Source organism: Rhipicephalus sanguineus, chromosome 4, assembly GCF_013339695.2.
Source record: "Rhipicephalus sanguineus isolate Rsan-2018 chromosome 4, BIME_Rsan_1.4, whole genome shotgun sequence".
Lineage (NCBI taxonomy): Eukaryota > Metazoa > Arthropoda > Arachnida > Ixodida > Ixodidae > Rhipicephalus > Rhipicephalus sanguineus.
Window position 1 is genome coordinate 54,007,723 of NC_051179.1, and position 27,182 is coordinate 54,034,904.

Sequence of the window (27,182 nt, forward strand, 5' to 3'; positions counted from 1 at the left end):
AACAGCATGAGTCAGCTATTGAGCACTCCAAGACGGAAATTACTAAATAAGATATTAGTGAAGTAGATTGAAGAGAAACAAATGAAAAATAAAACAAAAGGTCCTTTACCTTTCGCGTTGTCTTTCTTCCTGCGCTTTCTTTTCCCTAAGGATAGAAGAAGACGTATTAGCTGTGCTTTGCACACCTGTAAGGCGTGCAAGATGGAGAGAATTTCATGGAAGAGAAATATTGTCACCCACCTGTTTATAGCGCAAAGCAACAAACGAATGGCTGACAATATTCCTTCTCAATCTCCAGTCCATACACCAGAAAACAGCTGTGAGGTTGAACACACGTGAGAATGAGACACACCTCTCGATCTCCTTAGCCTTCTCGAGAGCCGCGGCTGCCTCGCGCTCCTTGCGCTCTTTGTCCGCAGCGGCAGCGGCAGCAGCAGCAGCCTCGAGCCTGCGTTGCTTCTCCCCTTCGTGCTGTTGTTGCTCTAGGCGTTCACGGTCAGCCTCGGCCTTGAGGCCTCCCCAGGCTCCGCCCCCCGAACCGGGTTGGGCACCGCCCCCCGCCTGGGGCGGAGGAGCGGCCCCGGCAAGGGGGCCGTATGGTGCTCCGCGGTGAAGGCGCGCCCACGGGTCCTGGCCCAAGCAGCCTGCTCCCAGGTCACCCCGGCTTGCAAAGAGACTAGCTGGTGGATTCCCCGACAAACCATCTGGAAATACAAATGAGACGACACTCAGTCGCAAGAGCTATTACACAAAGGCACCCTTACAAGTCACCCTGACCTCGATCGCAAAAGCTCCATTCGCAGCAAAAGTGAAGCTTTAGTTACTGTTGCTTTTGGTGTGTCTCTAACGTGATAAACAGCCTAAGGAAAGCATAAAAGCAAAGTGTATGCAGATTTTGCTGTCCCAAGTCACTGACAGACCTTAATGAAATAAAGGTCCTGAATGCAGACAGTGTGGCTGTACATTGCACGCCACTCCTGACACTGTCAGAGTGCCTATAAGACAGTAAAATGCGGTAGATTCAGATTTCAAATCAGAGGCACAAAAAAGGAACACTAGACTTCCATCAGGAGCTGTGTGCAATGCGGTTATTTTATCGTTTAGAAGCACTTCCACCAGATTTTAACTTCACATTCACGTTAGGTTTCCCGGCCAATGCGTTGTTTTTTAGCGGTCCCCCAAAGAGCGTGTTGAGGGGTCCTATTGTAAATGCTGAGAATCTGGCTAAAAGGTGCTTATAGCAGCTACCAATGCAAGAACGAGATGATAACTCACGAAGCCCTCCAAGCGTGCTGTAAGCGGCGTTGCCGGGGCTAGCGCCAACGAATCCCGGGAAACCTGGCCTTGAAAATGGAGACATGCCTGGAGGAGGAAGTACCCGTGATGCTGTTGATCGGCTGAGGGAACTGCTTGATGTGGACACTGGCATTCGACTCAGGGTTGCTGCTGAAAAAATTCCAGAACGAGAGCCGCAAGTCAGATTCAATGCCTAACAAGTCACCAACAAGTGTGCTTGTGGCCAAACATCAATACGAAGCTGCTTATAAAATTCGAGCGTCTTTTAACAGTGCATGCCCTTTGAATGTCTTCTAAACACCCGTTTCTTGCCGCATTGCATTGCTCTGCGAGAAGCCTTGTTGAAATTAACCCTTTCAGATGCTTTGTACATGTTTGTGTACACAACTTGTTTTTGCTAGTTGTGCCGACTAGTGGCTCAGAAAGAGGTATGGATGAAGTGAACCGCCCTCGTAACAAATGTGTCTTCATTTACTTTAATATTGCAGTGCACCGTCGTATATGATCACTTTGCTGAAGGCACTAATTTGCTCGACGAGTTGTTCGGCCTGCCACTTTCCGAGAGTCATGTCAAAAGTATAATTCTTCTGTGCTCGAAATGAACATAACCGAAGATGAAATTGCACAACATTTCTAGCGTTAGATTTGATTCTATTCACGCAAACTCAGAACATGAATGACTTCACTAAAGAGACATTTAATTACAATTTAATTTAGATTCAGTACTATAAAACATATAAATCAATGTATTATGATAATAGTGTTGTTGCGAGAGAATATCAAGTGCCTTGCAATAACGTTGCGTAAATTTCACGAATTTACAGACAGTTCTTCATAGTTTCATGCCTGTAAGGGTTAAGTGTCCGTGGCACGTCTCACAAATAGAGTAAAGCAAGAGATGAATGATGTTTTAGGCACTCAAATAGGGCAATATTTTCAATAAGGAAGGCTTCCAATTGCAGTGAGCTGACTGAGGCTGCACTGAGCGTAGGATGAACTGACTTTTGATCTATATTTGTGCATGGCAGCTGGAGCAGTAATTAATACTAACATGAGGGAATATCATGAAGTAGCCCACTCACCTATGTGACCAGGGCTATGGGTGAGAAAATTGCTATGAGGCGATGCATCGAAGGGTGCCCTCGGATGACCAGCTGTAAAAGAAGCATTTTTGCAATGTTTACGAGTGAAGTCAGTACCATATGCATTCTTTGAAAACGGTGCCACTAATTGTAGCTTATCAAGACGCAAGGACAGAAAAGTAACAAAGATTACTATAAATTCCGAGCAGCCCCCCCTTCCTGTCCCCCCGTCCCCTTTCCTAGGCAAGTTGAAGTTATTGGCAAAGTGGAAAGGGGGGGGGGGGTCTGCTTTCCTAGATCGGCTCGAAAATTGAAGAAGGCGGCGGAAAAATTTTCCTGCCAGTCAAAAAAACGGAAAGCACATAGACTTCCTCAGAAATCTTCGTGCTCTCATTCCTGGCAGGGCACATTACAATGGCCATCAAACACAGGAAACACAAAGGAAATGCGATCAGACTGCTGAACTGCTGGAAGCATGGCATGGAAGCACCTTCGATAAGCCAACGCAACAGCTGTTAAGATGCAGATCTCGGAGGCCTTACTGTTGCATGTCATCATAAGTAGCATCTAGGAATACAGATCTCAAAGGACATGCTTTTGCTCACAGGACTCTGAAAATTGTCATGGATGTCTTGCGCTAAGTTTAAAGTGCAACCATATTGCAGGAAAAAAAAAAATTTATTTTGACAACAACCTTCAGGAGCAAGCGTTTGCTTAGAAGTTGGCTGCTAAGCAGGAGTGGATGGGATGATTCAAGCAGACCAGCGCTGTATGGACATGGTGCGTGATAGGGGTGTGGAGCGGTAGGGAGGGGAAGGGGGCCGTTTCCTCATAAACGAACTTGGGCAGCACCAGCGCGGGTCGTAGGGGGGGGGGGGGGGGGACTGCCCCCCTAAAATTTGTGCCTGCCCCCCATTTGCCCCCCAAAGGCAAGCATATTCTAAACACAACACATAAGTTCCCTGCCTGCGTGCCCCCATGAAAGAACCCACTTATTGTGGGTGGCCCCAAGTAAAAAATCGTGGCAACGCCCCTGATCAAACTGAGGCCCACTATCAAACTGCAGCATGTCGAACAATCAGTGTCACTTCACAACAGCGGGTACCAAATTTTGGATTTCGCTTAATCATAGTTTCTCTGGCCTGTGTTCTGCAACTGCAACTAGCTTGTCAGTACTCCTGCACGTTCGGCAAGTGTGCTGGTTGTTCGCATGTAGTATCGTCGTGCCTGCACACTGAGTGCTTTCGGAAATAAAATTGTTTGAGAGCCTGGCACGCCTTCAGCCCCTTCTTATTGCTTCCTGCAGACCCTCATGCCACATATCCTTCGTAACAAAGTTTCAATGTGAATACACTTGAATCACTGATAATTTTAGTTATATTTTTATTTTTTAACACCAGAAGAGCTGTTTTATTGGACCTTCTTGTGAGCCCTTTTGTGAACTTTCGTGAATGAAATGCCAGCTTGACGTCGACTCTCTTGTGAATGTTCAACTTCGACATACCCTAACGTATGTTCAAATAGGTTCAGAATATTCATTTTTCTACTAGTGCATACATTTCTCATTAGAAATTATTTTTATATGCTGATTTATAATTGCAAATTTAAAATCGGCACAAACTTATCGAGTTTGTGCCGATTTGTGCGGAGCATAAACTCGGCGAGTTTCATCAAAATATATCAATAATTAAAGAGACATTCTAAAGAGCCAGCGTCCCCCCTTAAACAATTAATTGTTCTGCATATCTCACTCTTCAGTTCTTTCTTCAAACATGTTTCTCTTGCACATGTGCTTCCCTCTACCCGTGCTAGCCTCGTTTCTGTGCTCTAGTTTCAAGAAGGTAGGAAACAGACAGGCACAAGGTTCACAACCTCCTCATGCTCTATGGTTCTATGTGGCGAGTGGTGTGCAAGTCCCCAAGCATGGCATGGTCAGCTGGTTAGTGAAGGAAAAAAAAGAAATAGAGAGAGGGAGAAATGTTTCAAGGAGCCCATGACCTATTGGGAAAAGTCTGTGTGCCTGACCTATTACTTTTCTTGTTTTGTTTCTATCGCATTGCACAATGCTCCCTCCCAACTGTTTCCTTCATTCATGCTGGGAATTGGACCTCCATCCACGTGCTGAGCAGCGCAACGCTTCAGCTGCTACAGGCAACAACGATCATTATGCTTCCATATCTAGGCAACACTGAAGCGTGGCAATGTGAAATGACAAGTCACCTCGATAAAAGATGAGTTTGCCATATCAGAAACGGTTGATTGCCCACAAGCCAACAATCAAGAGAGCATCAATTATTGGAAAACGGCTCATACAAATACGCATGTGAATGGCACACCGTTGAGGGCCGCATTTCTTTATGCTCGCTGGTGCTGGGTTTTACACCGCTGCCAAAATCTGTGAGTTATAAAAGCTTCACTTAAAAAGAAGAGACTAAACTCACCTCCGGCTGCTCCCAGCAATGCCGACGGGAAGGCGCTGAGGTCGTGCGGCCTTGGGAGGGACGAGTACAGGTGGTGATTGGGCGCTCGCAGGAGGTCACCCTTGGCGGAGAGAGAGGCCGAGGAGGGAGCGGGGCCGGGCTGCGCTGACGCCCCAGGCCCAACAGCGGAGGGGCCACTCTTGTGGGAGGCAGGCTCTGAGGACGACTGCTGCTGTTGCTGCTGCTGCTGTTGCTGTTGCTTCTGCTGGTGGTTGTAGATCTCCCAGGCAATGCGGACGTGCATTGCGCACCATCGACCGGACTTCTGCGTTACGGTACAGATGCATGCCAGCGAAAGAGTGAGAAGGGAGTGCGAGAGGTGTTCTAAGCTACAATCGTCTCAACAACGTTACTGACAAGCTCATATAAGGGAGCGGTGCCGACAACCTACGAGAACGAAGAGAGGTACAAAAAAAGAAACACTCAGAGCAGGGCCGTGAGTGTTTTCTTTGTACTAGTCTTCATTATCTTCGGTATTCTGCACTGCTTCCCTGTAGAATAAATAACCAGCAAGCCCAAGTGGATGTGCTTGCTTGCAAGTGAAGCAATACAAATGTTAGAGCATAGTACTATCGTGCATATTACAGGAGGAAAAAAAAGCAAACACATCAAAGAGAGACGATAAGAATTTAGTATTTTTATCAGCCAATTCCAGAGTTTTTTCCTCAAACTAGCGCATTCCAGGTTAGACAGCTATGATGTAGTGAAAGGTCAGACTTGCAACAGGTGCCTGCAATGTCTCCATGTCTGTGTCGTTAACAGGTTCTTCAACGTGTCTGCGTCGTGTACATTTTTAACTCTTTCCGGCACAGTGGTCACCTACGGTGACCACCCTTTCAACATTTTTTAGCAGTGACATCTAGAGGTTGAGCGAGCGAATACGTGTTTGCTTTGCCCTTTTAGTCGTTTATGACGATGCTCCAGATGGCGCTAGTTATACAGGGCACTTTTTTTCCCTACAAGAAAAAATTTTGCAACAAGCATGCCGTTTCCCGCGTTGTACCCTGAAAGATTATACGGGCGCAGAGGTACGTGAGGTTGCACGCGAACTTTTTTTGGTGTAACACGCAGCGGAAGAGTATTTCTTGCTGGCTGTGCAAGTAAAAATGCGCTTCGGATCAGTTTTATTCTGTACAGCGACTTTATTCAGGGTGGTTACCTACGCTGACCACCGTGCATGAAAGGGCTACGGGAGGGAGGAAGGGTGATGAAATGGAAGTATGAGGTGGATTAGAAATCACGCAAGTGGTGGCACCAGATATTTTTTAACTTCTTGACTGCAGGGTTGTCAACGCATGCATCATTTTTCGGGAACATGCTGGTTCCGAAAAGATGACCTTGAAAGATTTTAGAAGAAATTTAGCCTGACAGATGACTGTCCAAGCTCTTATAGATCGTACAGATAAACGTAAGTCGTCTGTTGACGCAAGGGCCAAACGAAAGAAATTCAAATCCTTTTTGGACTTCACCATTCGTACAGCAGCATCCAACCATCAGCCAACAAGGTGTTCACCACGAAAGTGTGCGAACTGTAGCAGAAAAGCACACCCATCTCGAACAGTTTGGATGTGTCAAACATGCAACGTGCAACTCTGCCTTTGGAAAGGAAAAAAAAAACTGTTTTTCGGAATTCCACAAGAAGTGACTTCCTCTGTGCAATGCGTAAAGTATGCTGCTACATTTAAAACGACCAGCTGTTACATATTTGTGGAGCTCAGACCCTTCCGGCACGGTGGTCATCAGCGGTGACCACCTCCTGGGAACTTCGTTCCTAGTCGTAATTTTTTTTTCGTGCGTTCAATGTGCTATTTGTGACCTTTTATCATAATTTTTGCATTAAAATTCAAAATTTAAAGCAAAGCCAACTTTTGTGCTTGAAAGAGTTAATACGAGGCAAATAAAATACCTTTACAACAATCGGACAACACTGAGTGTAGCTATCAGATGCAGTTCATGTTTGGTTGTCAGGAGATTATTATTTCCAAAAAACTGACAAGAAACAAAGATACAGTGCATATTATACGAAATAACTGAACGCAGTTTGCTATAGGCAGTGGGTTATGATAGTGTTGCCGTAATGTTTCACACTTCAGCAAATGTGCGAACATAAATTCTGTCCAGGTGTCATTTCCCTTGGTTTTCAACAACCATACCGACAGACTGTGACAAAAGTGGTTTCCCTGACCGACAACACTGCCACATCAATGGTCCCTATCAAGCAAGCAGAAACTGCCTGATTAAGAATTGAGGGCGTGTTGTGGCCAACTGTATCGTTGGTTAATTGTGCCTTACACAACGTCAAGATTCCTCCTTGCAGTACAACTGTCGAACTTCTACGAAAGAAAGTGTCCCCAAATTCTTAATCAGCCTTTTCACAGGAAAGCTACTTGCCAGTATGGTGATTATCGCCGTGCACATAATTCTTGCTCACAATAAAAAAAAAGCAAGCGCCTGACAAAACACAAGATTGCTACTGACATAGTACATGCGCCTGTTGTGCGTACCCTATCAAAACCAGCTAACAGCAGATATTTTTATTATAGTCAATTCTTGTTTTAGTGATGCCAGCATTAAAAAAGTATGTGGGGGACTCTAATAGTTGGCTAGTACATACAAGCACAAGCCAGGCTGCTCAAGCCACAAGCACACAGAAGCATACAGGTGACATGCAGTTTGCAGCAGACAAGCACATATTCGAAAGAAAGGAAAAATGAAAAAAAAAAAAATCTTGCTTCCTACACTGACCCAAACTTCCAAAAGAATTTCGGCACGTAAATATTCAATCTATTGTCATCTTTCATACTTTCTCTTTACTTCTCCTTATTATTGTTCAATCGACTGAACAACAATGCCTGTAGCACTCTTAGTAGTACTATAGGTTGCACAGTTGACCAAACTGCTAACTCCTACCGCAGTGTACGAGCAACATTGCAAAGCGATACTGGATTGTGGAATGTAAAGGGAAAGTACACATTTTTGATAGACTGGTTCATGGTGTTCTATGCCCAAAAAGCTTTCAGCCATAAAACATAGCCCCGGATAATTTTCCACGGCCTGAAATTCTTTAAGGTGCACCTAAACCAGCATGCACGAGTGCTTAGTGCTATTTTAGGGGCGAAGCTCCTTAGGGTGTGGGTCGTTCCCTCCTCTGTAGTAGTAGTAGTAGTAGTAGTAGTAGTAGTAGTAGTAGTAGTAGTAGTAGTAGTAGTAGTAGTAGTAGTAGTAGTAGTAGTATGTAGCCACCTCGCCCGACCAGCAACGGGCAAGGTGGCTGTTTGCTAAATTGGATCATGTGATCCCACCTAGCTCTCGCTGATCTCCCAATTTATTCTGTCCTGCGTATGCAGATTCCCTTTTATACATGCAAGTCTCTTGGCTCCATTGCTCCTCGTAATCCTCTGCCTTTATTGGCTGTGTTTCCCTTGATAGCTTAATGACCTGCTAACAACAAAGTCACCACAAATAGAAGCTATTCTTTGTGTATAGACCACCATTATGAAAGAAATCAACTTTAAATGCTATATAAAAAACCTGTATAGCAGTAAAGGTCCCTACAATGTTGCTACGCTATGCCAAGAAAACATTAATGAACAGCCCGATGTGGTCTTTGCATCAGCGCATGTCAACTTAGGGACAGATTCTCACACAGTCATACATTCAGTAAACCTTACTGAATGACAAGTGGGTACTGACAAAATGCAGCTACAATGCTTGCAGTGGATGTGCCAGTTGTTAAATTTTCTTTTATGGTAAACACTCACCGTAATGAGCTTTGACGAGTGCATGATAATTGCTGGCGGAAACACAAGCTAGAGTGAAGTTAATAGAATAAAATATGTTGGGAACACTCCAGAAACTGAGCTAAAGGGGGGAAATAAAAGAAAGAAAAGTGTGGATTGCGCAAAACGATTGGTTAAGATGCTAAGGCAACAGCACGGCTAGGTGGGCTAGTTAGTACAGCATATTCACGGGAAACTTAAGAGCGCAAGCATACAGGACGAAGTAGGTAAACAAAACACGCACCACAAGAGCCTGTGGTGTGTGTTTACCTTCTTAATCCTGTGTCTGTCCATTAGCGCTCCAAGTTTCAAATGAATATGCTAAGGCACTTGCATGCATTTGTCAGATGAAACCTCTGCACACTAAGTGGGAAGGCGTCAACGTCGAAACCCCTCTTTCATTCCTTGATGGCCAGGAAAAACTAGCCTTGACTGCGAAAATGGGAACCACGCAGGCTCATGCCCCGTCGACGTGTCGCGTAGCGGGCCTCGTTTTCAAACTCGTCACTCGCCCCAACTCGCAGACGGGACAGTGATCCCTGCGGCTCATAATTTTACCAGTCAGGACTAGCCTCGATACTGGTTTGCCCAGTCAGTAGCTAGTTTGGTGAAGTATTCCTTATCTGTGCATTCTCACAGTTGTCGGTTGCAATGTAGACTTCGCAGTTTTAGAAGCTAACGAATGGTGATAATAATGAAGTTTACCACGGGTCGTGTGCTTTGACTATCGCTTAAACACCGGCAAAAAGACCACAGAGAGGGTTTAGGCAAGCATCCTCGAGATTATTACTGTGTCGTTACGCTTAACATTAAACGACCACTTCTTTTTTTCTATAGTTGCAGATTCTGTGACAAGTTTTCACCAGCACCCCTGTCTTGGTATGGCCAGATTAGTTATCACAGGGCAGAATGGCGCCAAATATAGGAAGACGGTATAATGTAAAAGCAATAAGGGTAGGATACACTTGGCTACCAGCTTCCTCAACACATTAACGGCAGGTGGTAAGGTAGCTATCGGAACTTCACCAAACAAGAGCTCCTGACTAGGGGCAATGACAGCAACTGGTAAAGCGGATGAGAGAGGGATGAAGGTTTAGATTTACCATGTTCTTGTTCTTCACAAGGGGGTTCATCTGAAACAACAGAGCACACCAATTCATGCGCGTCCCCGCCAAAAAAGCAGGAACACAAAAGCAGAGGGACAACACACACTGTTTCGTTTGCTGACAAAAGCGGGTATTTCTCAACACCTCCCACAGAAAAGCAGTTTCAGATTACGAGACCACGTGGCATTAAGACCCAGTCCCTTCAGGGCAGCTGATATGTGACATTATATTACTAAAGTATTACAGCTTATTGCATGCGCATAGCCGACATTACCGAGGTAGATGAACAGGAACACTGAGATTTTTAGCTCAATGCATTTGCCTTCTAATGCCCTAGTACCCAATTTTCTACAATGCTCCTTCTCTCGATGCACATGCGCGGCTGTCGTCATCATTGCTACAGCTAGAGTGGCACATGGCTGCATTTTCCCTCTGCTGGCACAATTCGCAGCAGACGCCATGCTGTGCTTATGGATCGGAACAAGAAGCTTAAAAGTTACACTCAGATTTACCCCTGAATTACTTTCTGCAGGCATCTTACGATGCTGCCATCTTAGATCATTTCACATGGATAGAATGAGGTGTCTGAAATGCTACGCAACTCGTAAGCCCAGAATGCGAAGACAAGCTAACCTAGCCCTCAACATGAGTGGGGGTGACCTTACAAGATTATCAGCATTGTGGCAAACAGTCACTAAGTTCAGGAACAGCGTGTACAAAGACTTAAATTACAAAATGGTTCGCAACGTAAGGACAGCTCACATGCAAGGCAAAAAAAGCAAAACAAGAACAATGCTTACATACGCTAACTCTACTGCTACAAAGTATACAAGGACACAAAGCAAACACACGCTCTACTTTTAAAGCAGTGAAAGCAGCAACAGCCGTAGCAATGCATGCGCCACTCTACAAGGGCATTCTTGTTTGCTCAAAAAGCAAAATTGTTCGCAATAGTGAACATCCGACTTTGAATGGCTTGACAAACACAACAGCAGGATCATTACACAACAGATTGTGCATTCTAGAAATGCTAGCAAGCTCACATTGGCATAATTTTTAGGAACGGGGATTTCACGTGTCCAAATAGCTGCTAAATCCATTTTAAAAGGAATTTGGGGATGAGGTGCTCTGTTAAATGAACTGCGTGATATGTAATAACTTCAGGTAAGCATTTTTATACATTATGTCCGCACACACACATGCATGACTGTGTGCATGCAGAGAAATTAATTTTACAAGCTATGTTTGTAAAGCTTGAGTGCTACAAATGTGTCCAAGACATGACAACACAAAAACTGGCAACATGTCCCATAAATATAATTTCGAAAACCCTGAATACCGAGGCTAAAGGCGTGTGAAATCGCAAAGGTAAGGCAAACATCAACTGAACTTCTCCAGTAGAATGATGAGTGAAGAGTTTCCTGTCATTTTGGGAGGGCAAGCATTCTTACTTTTGGCTGAAATGCAGCGAGATGGGCAGGTGCTACGAAAGGAGTTCCCGTGGCCATGCTTGGGTTGAGGAGTGGAGAGAGACCAGCATAACCGGTCAACCCCAACTGTAATAGTTAAAAGATGGAAAGCAAGACGGGACAGTCAGTGCTGTACTTCACCACCAGAATTCTACGCACTCAAGATATTGTAGTCAAGTTCACTGTTTTGATGTGGGTCACTGAGTTCGTTGTTAGCTTCCCGTTAATTAGTCAGGTCCATCATAATAGAAGTCTGAGGAGAGAATACAAGGCAAGGCAAAAACAAACGAGAAATGCTTAATACGTTATTATGAGTGAGCTGAGGGATCCACGGAGCTGTATCAATGGCGGCAGTGGTGGGACATAAATCTATGCCTTCTGAATGCTTTTAGGCACTAGGCTCTCTCGAGAGGAGTGGGTTCGCATGTCATTGCTGCGACCGGATGTATAGCTCCTTGGAGCACTCCGATCACCTGTGGCGATGTATTAGTCTGTCGTTTGTTCTAGAGGCGTCACGAAATGGAGTTTATCCTGCAGCAAAGGTCTGCCGCGCTCAGGCCATTTCGTTATTTCATGCATATCCAAAAGCGTCCAACATTACTTCTGAAAGAACAGGGACGTTTGCAAGTGAAGCACCTCTTGCATGAATTCATAAGGCCGGTGGCGACCTTCATGAGCCATTTTTTCGCACTTCCCAAATTCAAACATATTTCTGAAGGTGAGCGTGCCCCTATTTTATGCTGCCAGCATAAAACATGGGCACACTCGGAGTAAATCTTGGAGTGCTTAGTATTGACAACAAAATGGTCTTGGAAAGCTATGACAACATAGAAAACGCATTGCTAGTGTGGCTATTATAAATTTCAATGCTAGGCTGGCAAAGCGTTGTAAGGGCTTGAACGTACAGCGAAAGAAACAAGCTTACCGCGGCACTTCTTGAATAAAATGGAGAGTCCAACTTCGGATGGAACTTGTCATACTGAAAAACAAGTAAAGAAAATAAAATGTGAGAAACACTCTCAGCAGTGAAACTTCACCTAGCACAAAGCAAGATAGGTGTCAATCAATTACTCAATCATGTGTTGAGGCCCTGAGCTCTGAAAAACACTGGAGAACTGTCTCTTGAATTGCACCACCCAATTTCCTTTTCAATTTATACAATGGGCAATAAGAATGTTGACACAATTCAAGTTTTCACTTCTGTTTTCAATGTGACACAATTGCAGCAGTCATCCATGTTGCGGCTTAGCATTAATTTCTGCACTTTGAAGCGAGGCTAAAAGAAGAAAACTGCACGGCGCCTTGTGACCTCTATACCGTTTGCATAAACAATCTTGTTATTTCGCGTATTAGCTTGACTTGTGTTATAAACAAGCTGTTCAATTTTGCTTAGTCATATATCTTGTGACTGATGAAACCATGTGAAAAGCCTGTAACAAACTTGTTTCTTCTAATGTATTTGTGCAAATAAGCTTCTGTGCATTATGCTCACCCTGCTTGGACTTCATAGCCGCAGTATTTCATAAAAAATACATCACTAATGAATAAACTGTGAGTGCTTCCAACAAAATGTATGCCTACTCCTGGTTAAATCACATACAACATTTCTTAGCGCAAGAGCGGGCAGGAAAGAAATCTTGGTAAGAGAAGAACACAGTGCACAGGGTGAGCGCTAATCCTGGTTAAACAGTAGTCAGCACACAGTTATTGCTGTCAAAACTGACCAGGTGAGGTGATGGCTGCGGCACTAGGGACCCTGCGAGAGCAGGGGGCAGGAATGGGCTGTGTGCTGGGTGCAAAGGATGATGCTGCTGCTGGGCAGGCTGCGTTGGGTGATGGTGAAGTTCGGTGCGCATGTAGGGTGGCGGCGGTATCGCTATCGACCGGTCTTGGGATGCCAAGAACCGCGTGTCCAGCTCTCGTCGCAACAGGTCTTGGTCTGGGTTGAGCACAGAACCGGACAGAAACACTTGGAGAACATTCTGAGAGTGCGATAGGCCAGTGCTCATTACACTGGCCTGTCACGTCAAGGTCATAACGGGGCACAGAGCATGTCGAAAAATGATGAGTAACTTCAATCGAGCTTGGCAATAAAACGACTGACCACCATAACTGATGCATGAAAGATAACACAATTGAAGTGTAAACCAGATGGGCTAGGCCGTAAGAGTACCTTTTGAAAGTGCTGCTGTAACGTTTCGGTTCTGTCATCACTGTTTCACCCTACCATTTTCCTGCAGATCCTCCATCAGTGCAATGACAACACAGTAATGTGTTTTGTGAAAACTGTCAGTAAACTAGTCTGACATTGAAACCCTTATATTCATGATCTATTGAAAATTTTCTGCAGTTGAGCGAGCTATTAAACAATGAAAAAGTGAAGTAATTTGAATAATTTTGTCATGTTTCTTTCTCTGTGCCGACCTTTGATATCACCAATGCAGCTAAGGCAGTATGCAATTTGAATTTACGCCAATGTGACGTCAGAAATTCACAAGTGTTCGCTTGTACATAGCCATTTTGGTGCCCGGAAGGCTCCCAAAGCTTGCAATGTGCAGGTTCCTGCTCCCTTACAATGCAACACAGTTCTATTTCCCAGTAAATGGTCAAATATAACTATGATAATGTGAGAAGCTCAGGGTGTCAGAAGTAGTCTTGTTTTTGCCATTAGAGTACAGAAGCTGAGAGTTGGCCCTGTATGAGCGCGAACGATTATATAGTCAAGGACGTGCGGGCAGTCCGTTATGTACGTCTTCTGGTTCCTGCGAAACACTTGAACACCTTATTTTAGAGTACCCCACATTCATTATGGAGTGGGCACTGTTCATCAAGAAATGTGGGCTTACTGAATTAAGTGCATGACCCTTGATGATTGCCTCTTTCTGAGAGGACGCGCAGCTCAGTGTGACCAGGCCCATCGAGCCCTGCTAACTTTCATAAACAAAATCGACTAGGCCTAGAGTTTATAGACAATTTTTCATATTACTAGTAAGTTTTGACCCCGTCTGAGTTCTTTGTTTTACTTTCCTCTTTTCATTTCTCTTGCTTTCCTGCTATCTTCCTTTCCTCTATGTTCCCCCTTTCCGAAGGAGCAGGTAGGCACCGTGGCCCCCTAGGTGGCAGTTGTGAGCCTGGTGCCTCCCTATTTCCTCTATGTCCTTGTATGTCTTGAGTATCCAAATCAAATAATAATAATGATAATTTAATGTTATTGTTTGGCAAGGCCCTTTAACAAGCAGCGGTGGCTTACTTGGCAGCAGAGATGCCTCTGGCACAAAGGCAGTGGGACCAGCAGGCAAGCCCAGTGCAGTGGATGCAAGGCTGGGTGCCCCTGGGGGTGCGATAGGGGTAGCAAACATTCCTGGGTGAGGAGGAAACCCCAGGCCTGCTGCTGCTGCCGCCGCCGCAGCTGCTGAGGAGGCTGCGGCTGCAGAGGAGGAGGAGGGAGAGGGCCCACTGCTGCTCACTGGCAGTGGAGGCGTGGGCCGGTGTGTCGCCACGGGTGGCGTCCCCATTGACGGAGGGCCGTTGCTGCTCACCGACACACCAGGGTACGAGCCAGGACCAGACCTGCAATCGGGCAAGAAAATCAGACATAGACTGTGATATCATGTGCTCTTCTATCACAAAGCAAGGAAGAACTCCTCAGTGAAACACTGTTGAGAAACACACATACAAAATCTGCGGTGAAATGCCTGGACGTTCTGGTTAACAGTGAGCATTGTGGAAAAAGCAGTGCTGGGAAGTGTTAAATAAAACATCAATGGTGTTCCGTCATAGATTTCGAAGGTGCATTCTTATAAATTGGTGCTACACACAGGATTTTGGTTAAAGGGGTCATGAACCACTTTTCCAAGTAATGATCTAATGACCTCAGTATTTGAGTTTACTGCCTCCCGAATTGACTGCCGCAAAACTACTACTTGGCCGCCATTCCACAAACGGAACATGCGCTCCATAGCGGTACAATACAACAGTCTATTGGCAGAGTTCACCGATCAGTCAGCATCATCCTGTCACTTGTCGTGAGAGCCATGTCATTTCAAACTGAAGATATCTAGGACAAGTATTTGATATTTTTACACACAGCATTCGAAATAGCATGTCAACGCTGAGTACCATTATCGGATTAATAAATACAAATGCAATTTTAGGAAACCACATTATCTTACAAAATTACCAAAATGCTCACATGTGGTCCCGCTGACACTGCAGCCCAAATGCTAGCAGACAAGACTTCAATACGCCACCAAGACACAGAAACTTATTGCCAGTGGTAAATCAGATGCTCTTATAGTCGGATATAACTTTAGAAGTCCGCAGCATTTTCTCCTCAAAGGCGGGAGCACACAAGCCTGCACCAATGGGTGCACACTCCGGACTGACGTCATGAGCCGGACAGCCGGTGACCCTGCCTTCTAAGAACATCGCCGAGTGCATCGGTTGCCCCGCTTCGGTCGTCTGGGCGGTGTCTCTCCGGACTTCTTAAGTTGTATTCGACTATAATAAAGGTGCCACTGCGACACCACATGACATGACAGAGAAAGACCTTCTAAGAAACTAAAGAACACTCACCCAGCCCAGGGTTTGGAGAAGACCAGGCTGGTGAGGCTGTTGGAAGAGGCACCTGAGTAGACACCGGGCGGGAGGCTCGACCTCTCCGGCGCAGAGCCCAGCGGCGGTGCCAGGGAGGAGGGCGTGTTGTTGCGCGATCCCCCTCGGCCACTACCACTGCTGCTACTGCTGCTGCCTCCGCTCTCCTTGCCTTGCAGCGATTGACTTAACTGGCTGAGGCTGGATAGGCTGCTGTTGGAATGCGAGCTTCCCAGGCTGGACGTCGGCGTCGGAGCGCGCGTGGGCGTCACCGCGAGTCCCGGCCGGGCAGCCGTGGCCGGCGGCGGCGTAGGCAGCGCGGCCAGGAACGAGCTTTGCGGCGAACCGCGGCTGCTGTGCGGCGAGCCCCGGCTATGCGGCGGCGGCTGCACCAGCGAGAAAGGAAACAAGGGTCCGGGCGCAGGCGCAGCGGCTGCGGGCGTCACGGGCTTGGACACGCTGCCGCTGCTACCCTCGCGGCTGCCGGCGGTGCCCGGGTTGTGGACCAGGTGGCTCGCCAGCAGCGGCGACGGCGACGAGCCGTGGCCGGCGAACGCGCTGCCGTTGCGCAGGGGAGGCGGTGCCGCACCGCCGCCCACCGAGGCCGCCGCCGCCGTGGCGGCGTGCGCCGTCGCGCCAACGGGTGGCGTCGTGGCGGGCGTCGTCGGCGTCCGGCTGTTGCCGAAGAGGTGGTGCTCGCGCGGCCCCACTAGCGAGGCACTGCCGCCGCCGACGCTCGATGATGAGGACGAGTGGTTTCCATTAAGCGCTTCGGGAGGCAGGTAGGGCGGTTGCGACAGGAGCTCGGACACTAGGCTCGGCGCCGGCGGGGGCGAAGGCTCGGCCGACGGTAACCGACAGGGCGCGGGGCTGCTCGGCGCCAATCGGGGCCGCTGCTGGATGTTGCTAACGGCGCTTACGTTCACGTTGCAGCTGCTGCTGGAGGTTGCGGCGGTGGTGGTGGTAGTTGTGGTGGTCGTACTGCTCGAGATGAGCCCCACCAAGGATGGTGCGCAAGACGTGACGCTACTACTGGTCGTGGTCGTCGGGGTGCTGACCACGGGCGACGGTGAGCTCGTCACGGCGGGCGTCACGGGCGCCGCGGCGGCAGTGGCGGGCTGTTGCTGTTGGAGGGGCTGTTGTTGCTGCTGTGGTTCGGCCGGCGGCTGTTGTTGCTGTTGTTGCTGCCACGATGGCCCATTGTGCAGCAACGCGGCTGCTGCGGGCGACGGCGGTGCTCGCCGTGCCAGAGGGGGACTAGAGCGGGCGCTGGGCGGCACGCACGGCGGCGCGGCTGCAGCGTTGGTCGTGGTGGCGGTCGTCGGCGTGCAGCTGGCAGTAGTCACGGCAGTGGTTGGTGCCGCCGCCGCAGCCGCCGCGCCGGCGGGAGTAGTGGTCGTCGTCGCCGCACTGGACGCCGGGCTGGCCGCCGCCTGGCCGAGGCTCGGCGCCTGTGGGGGCCCTGTACACAAAGAACGGCACCGTTAGGGTCGGTGACGCGATACTGGGAGAAGAAACGGAAAATGGCGTACAACGACGCTGCTAAACACCTGTCTCACCTACGCCCTAGCGAGGCTTGCTTTCACACGTTTCGAGGACACAAAGCAACCTCTATCTGGACCTACTTCCCACTGACATCCTCCGTTCTTTAATTACCACGCAGGAACCAAATGTTATTTGAATTTCAAACGTGACAGGATACAAAATATATCTAATTTTATCGATGCAATTGCATGAAAACAAAGAAGGAAAGATACAGAAAACAGGCAACAAGTCAACCAGAAGAGCGTCTGGCTGAGGGAATGTGGAAAATGACATTCGAAGCTTTCCTGCAGTGTTCTCACACGAAGAACAACATATGCCAAACGCTTCAATGCAAGTGCATATACGATCGGTAATGTGCGTAAGCCAGTCCCAGTCACTCTTACGTTCTCTCAACCGCGACCACACAAGAAATCTATCGAACCAACGTTGCGGAAGCGGCACAAGCAGAACGACCACAGGCTTCCCAAACACGAGACGCTAGGTAACGTGAGCGAGACCGTAATTGCGGAGACCACTTATGAGCCCATTCACACCGACGGCCGGATCCGGATCCAGGGCAAACAGCCTCCGGCAGGGCGAGCGGTTGTACGCCGAAACGAGTCAACGCTTGCTCGCGCTCAACGCCACCGACGCGGACGTGGGCAAACAATGCGGTTACCGCATTAGGAGGCATGCGCTATCGCTCTGAGCGCCGACGTCACAAGAGCCTCGTTATGTCCTCGTGTCAAGACACTTCGCTACTTCCCCGTACATACTGCGTGTACGTGGTCCGACACTGCAGCGGGGTCATCGCGTGGTGGCCGGCGATTACACGCATCGGGTTGCGCGTAATCACAAAAAGAACCTTCGCGAGCCGGAACAAGGAACTCGCTGGACAACGACGCCGGTGGAGGGGGCCGGCCGCAGCAGCCCCGTAACACGGTGAGGTGCGGCACGAATGACCGGCCTCGCATCTTTCGCTGCAGCCGCCGGTAATTTGCGGCGGCACCCAAGAACACTGCATATAATACACGGCAGTGGCCCGACGTCTGGTCCTTGGGCTTCTTCTTCTTCACCCTCCGCGTAAAATGAGACCGCGGCGCCCACTCCATCACGCGTAACCTTGCGCTCTGCGCAGCGTCATCGCCTTCGCTCGACACGAAGGCAAGCGAGGTGCAAGATTACATGTTTGCGGCGCCTGCCCCTTTTCTGCACCGAAAGTGATTAGGGAGGCTTCGCTACAGGCCTGACCCTGCATTTTTCTTTCACCCTTTACTCGCAACTAAACAAAAGAGTACGCAGGCTCGCCAGAGGTTCTATCTGTACGCACGCAACTTCCTCGTCGGTAAGGCTAATCTATCGACGTGGTCGGTAGATTAAGGTATAGCGTATATGCATACGCCGAAGCGCGCCACTGTATTGTAATTCGTACACTCCGCGCCGTGAGCGGCGATAACCTTGGCCCAGCGCGCAGTTCTCGGAACGGCAAGAGAGCAAAAGACGCTTAAGAAAAACGCGATTGTCGATAAGGCCGCGGGTTACAACGTTTCCACCGATGAACTTCGGAGAGGCACGGATAGCGGAGCATTAGCGGGCCTCGATTTTCTTATCCACGCGTTTGACTATCTAGCCCAATCCTTCAGGCAAAAACCACAGATTCTGCGATGCTTGGGCATATGCAGTGAGTGTGCCAGTGCGTCAGCGCGTAGCCATTCGCTCAGAACGGTGGGCAGCAGAAAGCAACGATAGCCGTCTACACAAGTGTCGACATCCTTTCGCACAATTATGCAAAAACTGTAGAGGGGCGTACCGCGAACCTCGATATAGCGAACACGGATATAACGAATTATCGGTTATAACTAAGTACATGAAGAATATCCTTGCCCTGGGTACAGTGTTTCGAATATACGTTTATAACGAATCTTCGGACATAACGAGGTTGTTTTCGTGTCAGATGAGACTTTTTACAGCAAGGTTTGAATGTAGTACACTTCTATATCTCGTCGTTGAGAAGTCCTGCGCTCTATGATAGCACACCGTTCAAAGGGCAGCGACAGGCGGTAAAACATCTGCTGCTCTATGAATTCGTATATATAGCGACAACGGTTGACCCGCAAGAGAAACGATCGCGTGCAACAAACTCCGATTATAACTATGTCTTCGCGTTGTGCGGCAAGAGAGGCAAACATGGCAGCTTCACCGACGCTTTCTTGTTTTCTTATTTTTTGTGGCGGCTGTCAGAACTGAAGAAGGGCAAAGTAAACACAAAGAAAAAAGAGGCCCACCCCAGGCGGCAGCAAAAGAAAACACGAGTGTTCGCACGTCTCGGCAACTATGCTCAGTATAATAACGCGGGGCAGCGGACCAGAATGGGGCAACCTCAGCAACACGCCCGCTCGGCATCGACGCCGAGAGGGGGCAGAAGGAGCATGCTTCTTTCGGCGTGCGGTTATCATCACACAAACACACACACACACACACACCAGGTTTGCGCCGCACCGTCTGCGGCGAGCACAGTGGGTGGGGGGAAGAGATGGCGGCGGGGGGTGGGAAGACAATCGCCGGGCCGAAGCCGCCAAAACAGCCGCCCTCCGGCACGCACGTACTACGCCCGCCCCCCACCCCGCATGCAATGTCCACTTTCCTTTCGCGTCGGCCGCTAATAACCGTTTTCAGAGGCGCTTCGAAATCGCTCGCGCCACCGCCAATGCAGCAGCAGCAGCAGCAGTCCCCAGAGGTCGGAGAGAGGAGGGGAGGGCAGCACGCGAAACCCAACGAACCGTTCATCCATCAAGCGTGACTTGCAAACGCTGCCCTGCCCCCGGCCTCGCCGCTTTAGCACCCCGCGGACACGCCGCCTCCCAACCCGGCGGGGCCATTAAAAACGCCGGCGAGCGGTGCGTGACCGCATGGTCCGCGGCGCACCGCCACTCTCCTCGCTTCTACCCCCGCACGAATGTACCCACGCACACGACCACGACGCCGTTGATGCGGCGTGCCTATAATAGCTAGCGCTTCTTTCTTTCCGCGTATACGACTCGCCCCGCCAACCCGTAATCGCGCTCACCAAGGTGTGCGGTACGGTGCGGTGGTGTAAGCGCACGCCCGGCGTGCACACACGCGCGCGAAACGCATGCGGCATGCACGCACGCGGTTTTTCTCACCGCCGCACGAGCATCACGCTGGGGTCTGTGGAGCAGCGTCGATCCGAACCGTACGCGTGTCGATGCGGTCGCGTCCTCTCGTATACACGCACTCTTCGAAGCATGACGAGAGCCAAGGATCAACTCCATATAGCACCACGTCGTTCAGCAGCGCAAACAACTCGCACATGCAAGCGCAACAACACGAAAAAGCAAAAACGAAAAAAAAAATATCTAACGCTGCTCTCGTCACGCGTCAAAAAACGCGTGCGTCGAAAAGAGCGTATTCAAGTATAACTTCGTTGCACAATAAATGTGAGTTGAAGTTCCGCGCTTGTGTAATATGACTTTCTTGTTTTGTGTCGTCATTCCAGCCGGTGTGCGCTGCCATATATGTTATAACGATCAATCAACCAGCGCATTGTAAGCATATATAACAAGTGCGACAGTGTTTTCTTTACGCAAGGTTAGTCGTGCAGGACAGCTCGACCGAAAGCTGCCTTCACGTGCACGTGCTTTGGAGGCTATGAACCAATCCTCCGGGAACCATCCAAAAATAATTCATGCTCCCTTCCCGATACATGGAGGACACTTGAGCTTCGCCTTCAGGATTAGAAAAGGATAGCGTAATCGGCCCCCATCCGCATCGCATTCTCATTCGCTAGCCAGTATTCACTTCTCGGTGGACACCTCAAGCGTGTCGAGAGTAAATCAATTACTTTTCGCCGTTTCAAACTACCTTGAAATGTCTACTGCAAGTACAGTTGCGAAGTGCCCAGTGCTCCACAATCGATAATTTTGCGAATTAGCGAAGCATATACGAATTAGCGAAGCACCACTACGTCTCCGTAAAGCATTACGCGCTCTTACTCAGCTGCACACTTTGCTGACACTGTTGCTGTTGATGATGATTTAATTATACCTGAGCGCTTTGTAATGGGTTAGCCTTTAAACAACCCATTCGCTGTGCAATTAAATAGGGTGCCGCCTGGTGCGACTTCGGGCTTCTGCTACGCAATTTTACATGTGTTAACGCGACTTCTCACATTAGAAGACGTCTGTATAGGTTTTACCTTTTCCTTTTTTTCCGAAAGAGTCTCACCACTTCATGGCGTGGCTCTGTAGTAGGCCACCTTCTTGCCACACTGAAGGCCTGGGTTCGATTCCGGCTCGGAACTATGATTTGCATTTTTCCCGATTTTTCGCTGGCAACCAACGACGCCGACACCGTAATTTCTGCGAGACCAGCTCCTCAACGCTATCGCGATAACATTCGACTCCGGCACCCTGCCACATTTCTCGCAGCATAATTTATGCCGAGGTTTGTGTTGGCATACCTACCAGCCACGCAAGGAAATAATAAAAAAAAAAGTGCCACGCTCTATCGTGCTTTACAATGACGGCCCCAGTAGTGGCTCTAGGAAACCGCCTACGAAGTAACGAAGTTTCCTTCCGCATTTGCATAGATAGGCAGACCAACACGCCAGCTGTAAGAAACGGCGCAAAACACGCGCCAAGGCACTCGGACCTTGGACCGGCACTTCCTGAACATTCTATTTCGCACCTGCGATTCCGAGAAGAGCAACGCCGCTGGCGGTCCCACATTAAACGTAGCGCGCATGATGTTGCGCGAATGCAGCAGCTGTATAGGGGTGACACAATGCTAGGCGACAATAGCATATAGCTCGTACATTACAACACACATTGGATCCAGCGATTTAAAGTATCGAAACGAACACGAATAACAGTAAGAAAATGGTTAGGTATACCAATCACTTTGCTTCCCTCATAAAATTTACGACGTGGTCGATTGCGTCATCAAAGAGACTAGGCGTACTGTCTTAAATATGAGACTGACAACTCGTATTCTTTCTATATGTCTTTTGCGTCCCTATGTGCACCGGCTACTGTTGTACGGCCTTCGCTGTGGTGTTTACGCAGTGTAAAATAAAATCTTGGAACGGCGATTTGAAACCCTACAGTAAAACCACGAATAACGTATTTCTGAATACTGTGAAATGGCATGAAGATCCAAGATGCCACACACTGTCCCACCTCCGTCTCTCTTCTTGCAATCAAAATGAGATTATTGCATCAGTCGTGAGAAGGTGGCCAGCTTATCTAACGTACACACGGAGGCGTCCGGCTCCTCATCTAACTGGGATACCTATACGGCTCATATCTAACTGGAATACCTTATACATATATATTCACTACGGGAGCATAGCTATCAGGCCTCAGAACCGACTTCAAAGCGATTATTCCCTCTGCATGCCTTCCGAGCCACGCGGTGAGACGAGCGCTGAGTTCGCCGCTTTGATCACGTATCGCGCATAAAGCACGACCAACAACCGATGCATGTCCCCACTCAACGCTTCAAGCGACCGCGCTTTCGGAAAGAGCAATGACACTGCGGACATGTCCAAGCCCACAACATGGACGACGTGCGGTTGCCACCGATACACGCCGTGGCGACGACGCTTTAACGCTTATGTGTGATGATGCGGCGTGTATATAACAACCCCCGCTGTGTGAAACACGACGCGTGTCGACGCCCCGCTCCTATGCACGTACCGCAAGGGACAGCAACAAAAGCTTGACGAGAGGAACGCGAGGAGAACCCCCAGGGCGGGACTTCTATGCGAACCGTGCGGTCAGTGACACCAGCGCTAACGTTTACAGATGCGCTCGACTAGCAAAACAATCTCGTTAAGCGACAGCCGCCGCGGTGTCGTCGGCCAGACTATGCGGGCATCAGTATACCTAATACGCTACAAGCGCGTGTGCTCCCAGTTAGGAATGTTGCTAACTTCTGCGGAATGTCATTCAAGGGCTCGTCAAGCGTCGCTTATAGACGGCTGAAGGAAAATCAATTAGGGGGTTTCGTCTCCCAAAACTCAGCGGTGTCGGACACACAGATTACGCGTCATACACAACTCACACTGTCCGACACCGGAACGCGCCGTCCAGGAAGCAATAAATTTTTACGGAGGGTGTGGCGGTCTACTCCCCTCCCCCCCCCCGTGCGCACGCCTATGGGTCAGACCACCTCCCCCATCATGGTTACACCAATGGCGCAGTCCACAAACAGGGAGACAAATACATTAAGGCTCCATTACATACGACACAAACGAAGGCATACTTACGAGTCAACCGCTTTATGTAACTAGTATACGAGCGGAGGCGCGCAGTTAAACCGGCTACCTCGCAAAGCAAGAAATAACCCTTTCAGTCACGGTGTGTACATTTGTACACATCAACTTCGGAGTTGAATCACGCACCGCGTGTTTCTTCAAATGGCCTGAAACTTAGTGAGCACATTCGCGCAGGCTTCCTGAGTGGACAACTAGCGCTTATTTAACTTCATTATGCTGCTTATTTCTGTAGATGATCACTTTGCTAGAGAGACTACCACGTTCGACGATCGCTCGACGTGCGACGTTCCAGGACCAACGTCAAGAATATATTTTTTCTTCGATCGAAATACGTACAACCAAAAAACAAACTATGCATGCACTTTGGGCCTAATAGTTGATTCCTTTTATGCAAGGATTGAAACTGACTGAGTGCGGAATAATTATATATTTAATTACACGCTAATTAACATTAATTACTGTAACTCACAAAAAACAACGCATTCCTTCATTTTATTTCTTGGAATGTAATACTGAGTGCCTTGAAATCATGCCATGCAAATTTGATGCATTTGCCGACAATGCATCATAATTCGTGACTGAAAGGGATAAACGGTGCAGCACAAAGACAGCACCTCTACGGCGGCGGCGGCTAGACAGAACTGCGGCGCCATTTTGATTACCGCCATATAACGCGTCCGCGTGGTCCCCTATACTATTTCTTTCTTTCTCTCTCTCTCTTTTTTTTTTTATCCCAGGTTTCGCGCAGCGAGATATCCGCGCGGTAACGACCCATTTACGAGCCAAGTGCCGCAAGGGAACCCACCCTAGCTCCTTTCCTTGCTTCACGCGCACGCACGCACACACACTAACTATCGCAGTCAGGCGATGCTGTCCCGCAGCCCACTCGACAAAAGTGAGCCGCCGTTCCCCTTCCCCACACCTCTCACTTACCACCCGCCACAACCACATATCCTCCTAATACGACCGAGACACGCAAACGACCCCCCCCCCCTCCACCCCCTCTCATCCTGATAGCGCCTGCCTACCTCTCTTGATGACTCCCTAATACCGTGCAACGTTCGACAACGTCGCAGAGGAGGAAGGAGTTCGGCACCCAACGACAAATCAAAGCAAGCTCAGAATGTTTCCAGCCTAAATTACCGCCTTCAGCAGTCCTTCTTTCACTGTATGTTTTGCTTTTCTGTCTCTCTGCTCCACCTCAAGGCGGTTTTCTGTACGAGGCACCGCTTAGCTTAGAACTGCGCATGTCTTACCCACTCTTACTCGCATAGAGAGAGAGAGAGAGTATAAAAGAGAGAGAAAGGGAAAATGCGAACGACCGCCATAACGGGTTCATTTTATAGCGCGCAGGACCTTCACGGGGTCCGGGCATCTTCACTACACGTGCGTTGCTGAACGAAATTGGACAGCGAATAATGCGGCGAGAAAGAAAAATAAGAATCGGAAATACTCTCTCTCTCCCTTCTCCTCCTTCTCTCCTTTTTACGAGCTCGTAAAACGAGGCGCATCATCCGAGCGGTGGGGACGCGCAAACATTCGCGCGCAACTGACTAAAAGCAGCGGGCTATGTAGTGCTCCGGCTCCTGAGAATACGACCGGAGGGAGACAGCAAAACAATAATAATGATAATAATAATAAAATAAGGAAAGCGATCAAAGGACACATTGTGTGAGTAGAGAAATACCGTCTTTTCCTCTCCTCAACCTCTCCTCTTCCTAAGTAGAGAGAGAGAGATACGGCGTCCAAGTCGATTTAAGCAACTAAAGAAAGCCCTCCCACATTCGCGCTTGTGGACGTTTTCCCGAGACGCTGCTACTTATACCAGCTGCCGCTAAGCCCTGGGCTATATATGTACGTCTGTATACGCTGACTGGGCGTGTCAGTGCGCGTACAGGCCGTATAAGATCTCGCAGATCGAGCCTCTAGTAATGGCCCTTCTTCCCAAACTGCCGTCCAATAGTCGTAGCTGCCCACACTCCACGAGAGGGGGGGTTAAGTAGGCGCCCTGTATATTTGCACTATACTGCCAAGTTAAAAGCCGCACGGCAATCTATCCGCGTAATGAACGACATTCCTTATATACATATACACGCTGATCTCTTGATTGTCGAAAGACGGCGCGCGCCTTTTTCCCTAGCTGTTTATTTATCTCTCTCTCTCTCTCTCTCTCGTTCTTCGAGCTCGCGGATGGGCGTATATGGCTGGAAACTGCAATTTGGCCGCTTGCGACAGACTGCGACGCGAGCTGCATGTAGGTATAGCAGTATAATGTAGGTATATATAATGACATGCCGGCCGACTGCGACAATAATAAAAAAAAAAAAGATACGCTCCACGACGCTTGTTGCGAGGAAAACTGCTGCCCGCAAAAGAAGCCACGACAACCGAGAAAGTTAACATTCATCACCACGTGATAATCCTCGCGAGTGCGACGCGCCGAGCGACGGTATATAAGATTTCACCGCCCAACAAATCAGCAACAATTTCTGCGGAGATGGGAATACTGACTAGTCGGGGCTACAGGTTGTTGCTGTTGGCTTTAGGTGCGGAATGTGGGAAGCTTGGTTGCTGAATGATCGTCTACGTCGAGATCTGATATGGCGAAACTGTATACAACGGCGAAAGTAATGAACATGTGCCGAGACAAAAAAAAAATGTAAATGAAAAGAGCGGTGAACACTGTGTGCACGTATACTCGTAGATATGCGGAGGACGTGCGGAGTTTTTCCGCAAGCGACCGAGGTCGCGAAAAGGAACACTTACTTGGATGGTGAGCTGGTCCAGAGAAGAGATCAGATCCTGCGTCGGACGCCTGCAAGGAAACGAAACGCCTGTTAGACCAGCTTGAACACACAAACAAATACAATGTCCTCGAATACCGAATAGAAACTATGCGACACGCTATACCGATCGTGTACCACTATCAACAAACACTGCGAACGGCTTCATTCACCTACATATGATATATGTACACAAAGAACTCACTGTCTACGACCGTGAGAGATATATTAAAACGATTCCATGCACAGGGCCACGTAACACAAACAACCAAAAACGGTGCAGCGTTATGCGGCCGATGCAGCGATATCGATCACTGCCGTTTCTCGAAAAAACCAACTGCACCGGTTGTTTACGTATATCACTATACATCGCTGACCTCTTTGTCCTCATGATTATACGGGTATATACGTTAAATAGCCGGCCCGGGCCTAACGTTAGACCATGACACTGAGATTTCTTTCGTACTGCTTGTTTTGCTGACTGCTAAGCCGTCTGTCGCTATAAAGGGCAAGTTATTTCTTGCACTAAACGTCAACATCGATTGCTACGACGCTCTGTGACACGCTGCGAAAGGAACCCATAAATGTCGTCCTCTGCGTCTCTCAGACGACATCAAACTATTATTCATTGCGCACAAACTGGAAATCATATATATCTTCACTGTCGGCATTAGTACACGGCCCCGCCATAACATCCGCTAGCTATAAATTCAGTACGTTTGTGAGAGCACGGTCCGCGGGATTTATGCGGCATAATGAATCATTTACGGAT

At 48.6% G+C, this 27,182-nt stretch overlaps 1 protein-coding gene across 5 annotated transcripts in view; it reads right to left on the bottom strand.

Annotated features, from left to right (window-relative positions):
• Positions 1-27,182, bottom strand: part of LOC119390009 (autism susceptibility gene 2 protein homolog) — a 441,549-nt gene that overhangs the window by 3,718 nt on the left and 410,649 nt on the right. For 3 of the 5 annotated variants that reach the window (XM_037657509.2, XM_037657507.2, XM_037657512.2), the window contains 12 exons: positions 26,394-26,442; positions 15,788-17,267; positions 14,463-14,782; positions 12,937-13,151; positions 12,138-12,191; positions 11,195-11,299; positions 9,741-9,770; positions 4,820-5,123; positions 2,379-2,450; positions 1,276-1,446; positions 353-704; positions 110-145 (listed from right to left, as the gene is read on the bottom strand). In XM_037657509.2, the coding sequence (XP_037513437.1) occupies positions 110-145; positions 353-704; positions 1,276-1,446; positions 2,379-2,450; positions 4,820-5,123; positions 9,741-9,770; positions 11,195-11,299; positions 12,138-12,191; positions 12,937-13,151; positions 14,463-14,782; positions 15,788-17,267; positions 26,394-26,442 (3,188 nt within the window). The remainder of the gene's footprint in view (positions 1-109; positions 146-352; positions 705-1,275; positions 1,447-2,378; positions 2,451-4,819; positions 5,124-9,740; positions 9,771-11,194; positions 11,300-12,137; positions 12,192-12,936; positions 13,152-14,462; positions 14,783-15,787; positions 17,268-26,393; positions 26,443-27,182) is intronic. The other 2 variants (XM_037657508.2, XM_037657511.2) reach the window with 2 other exon arrangements.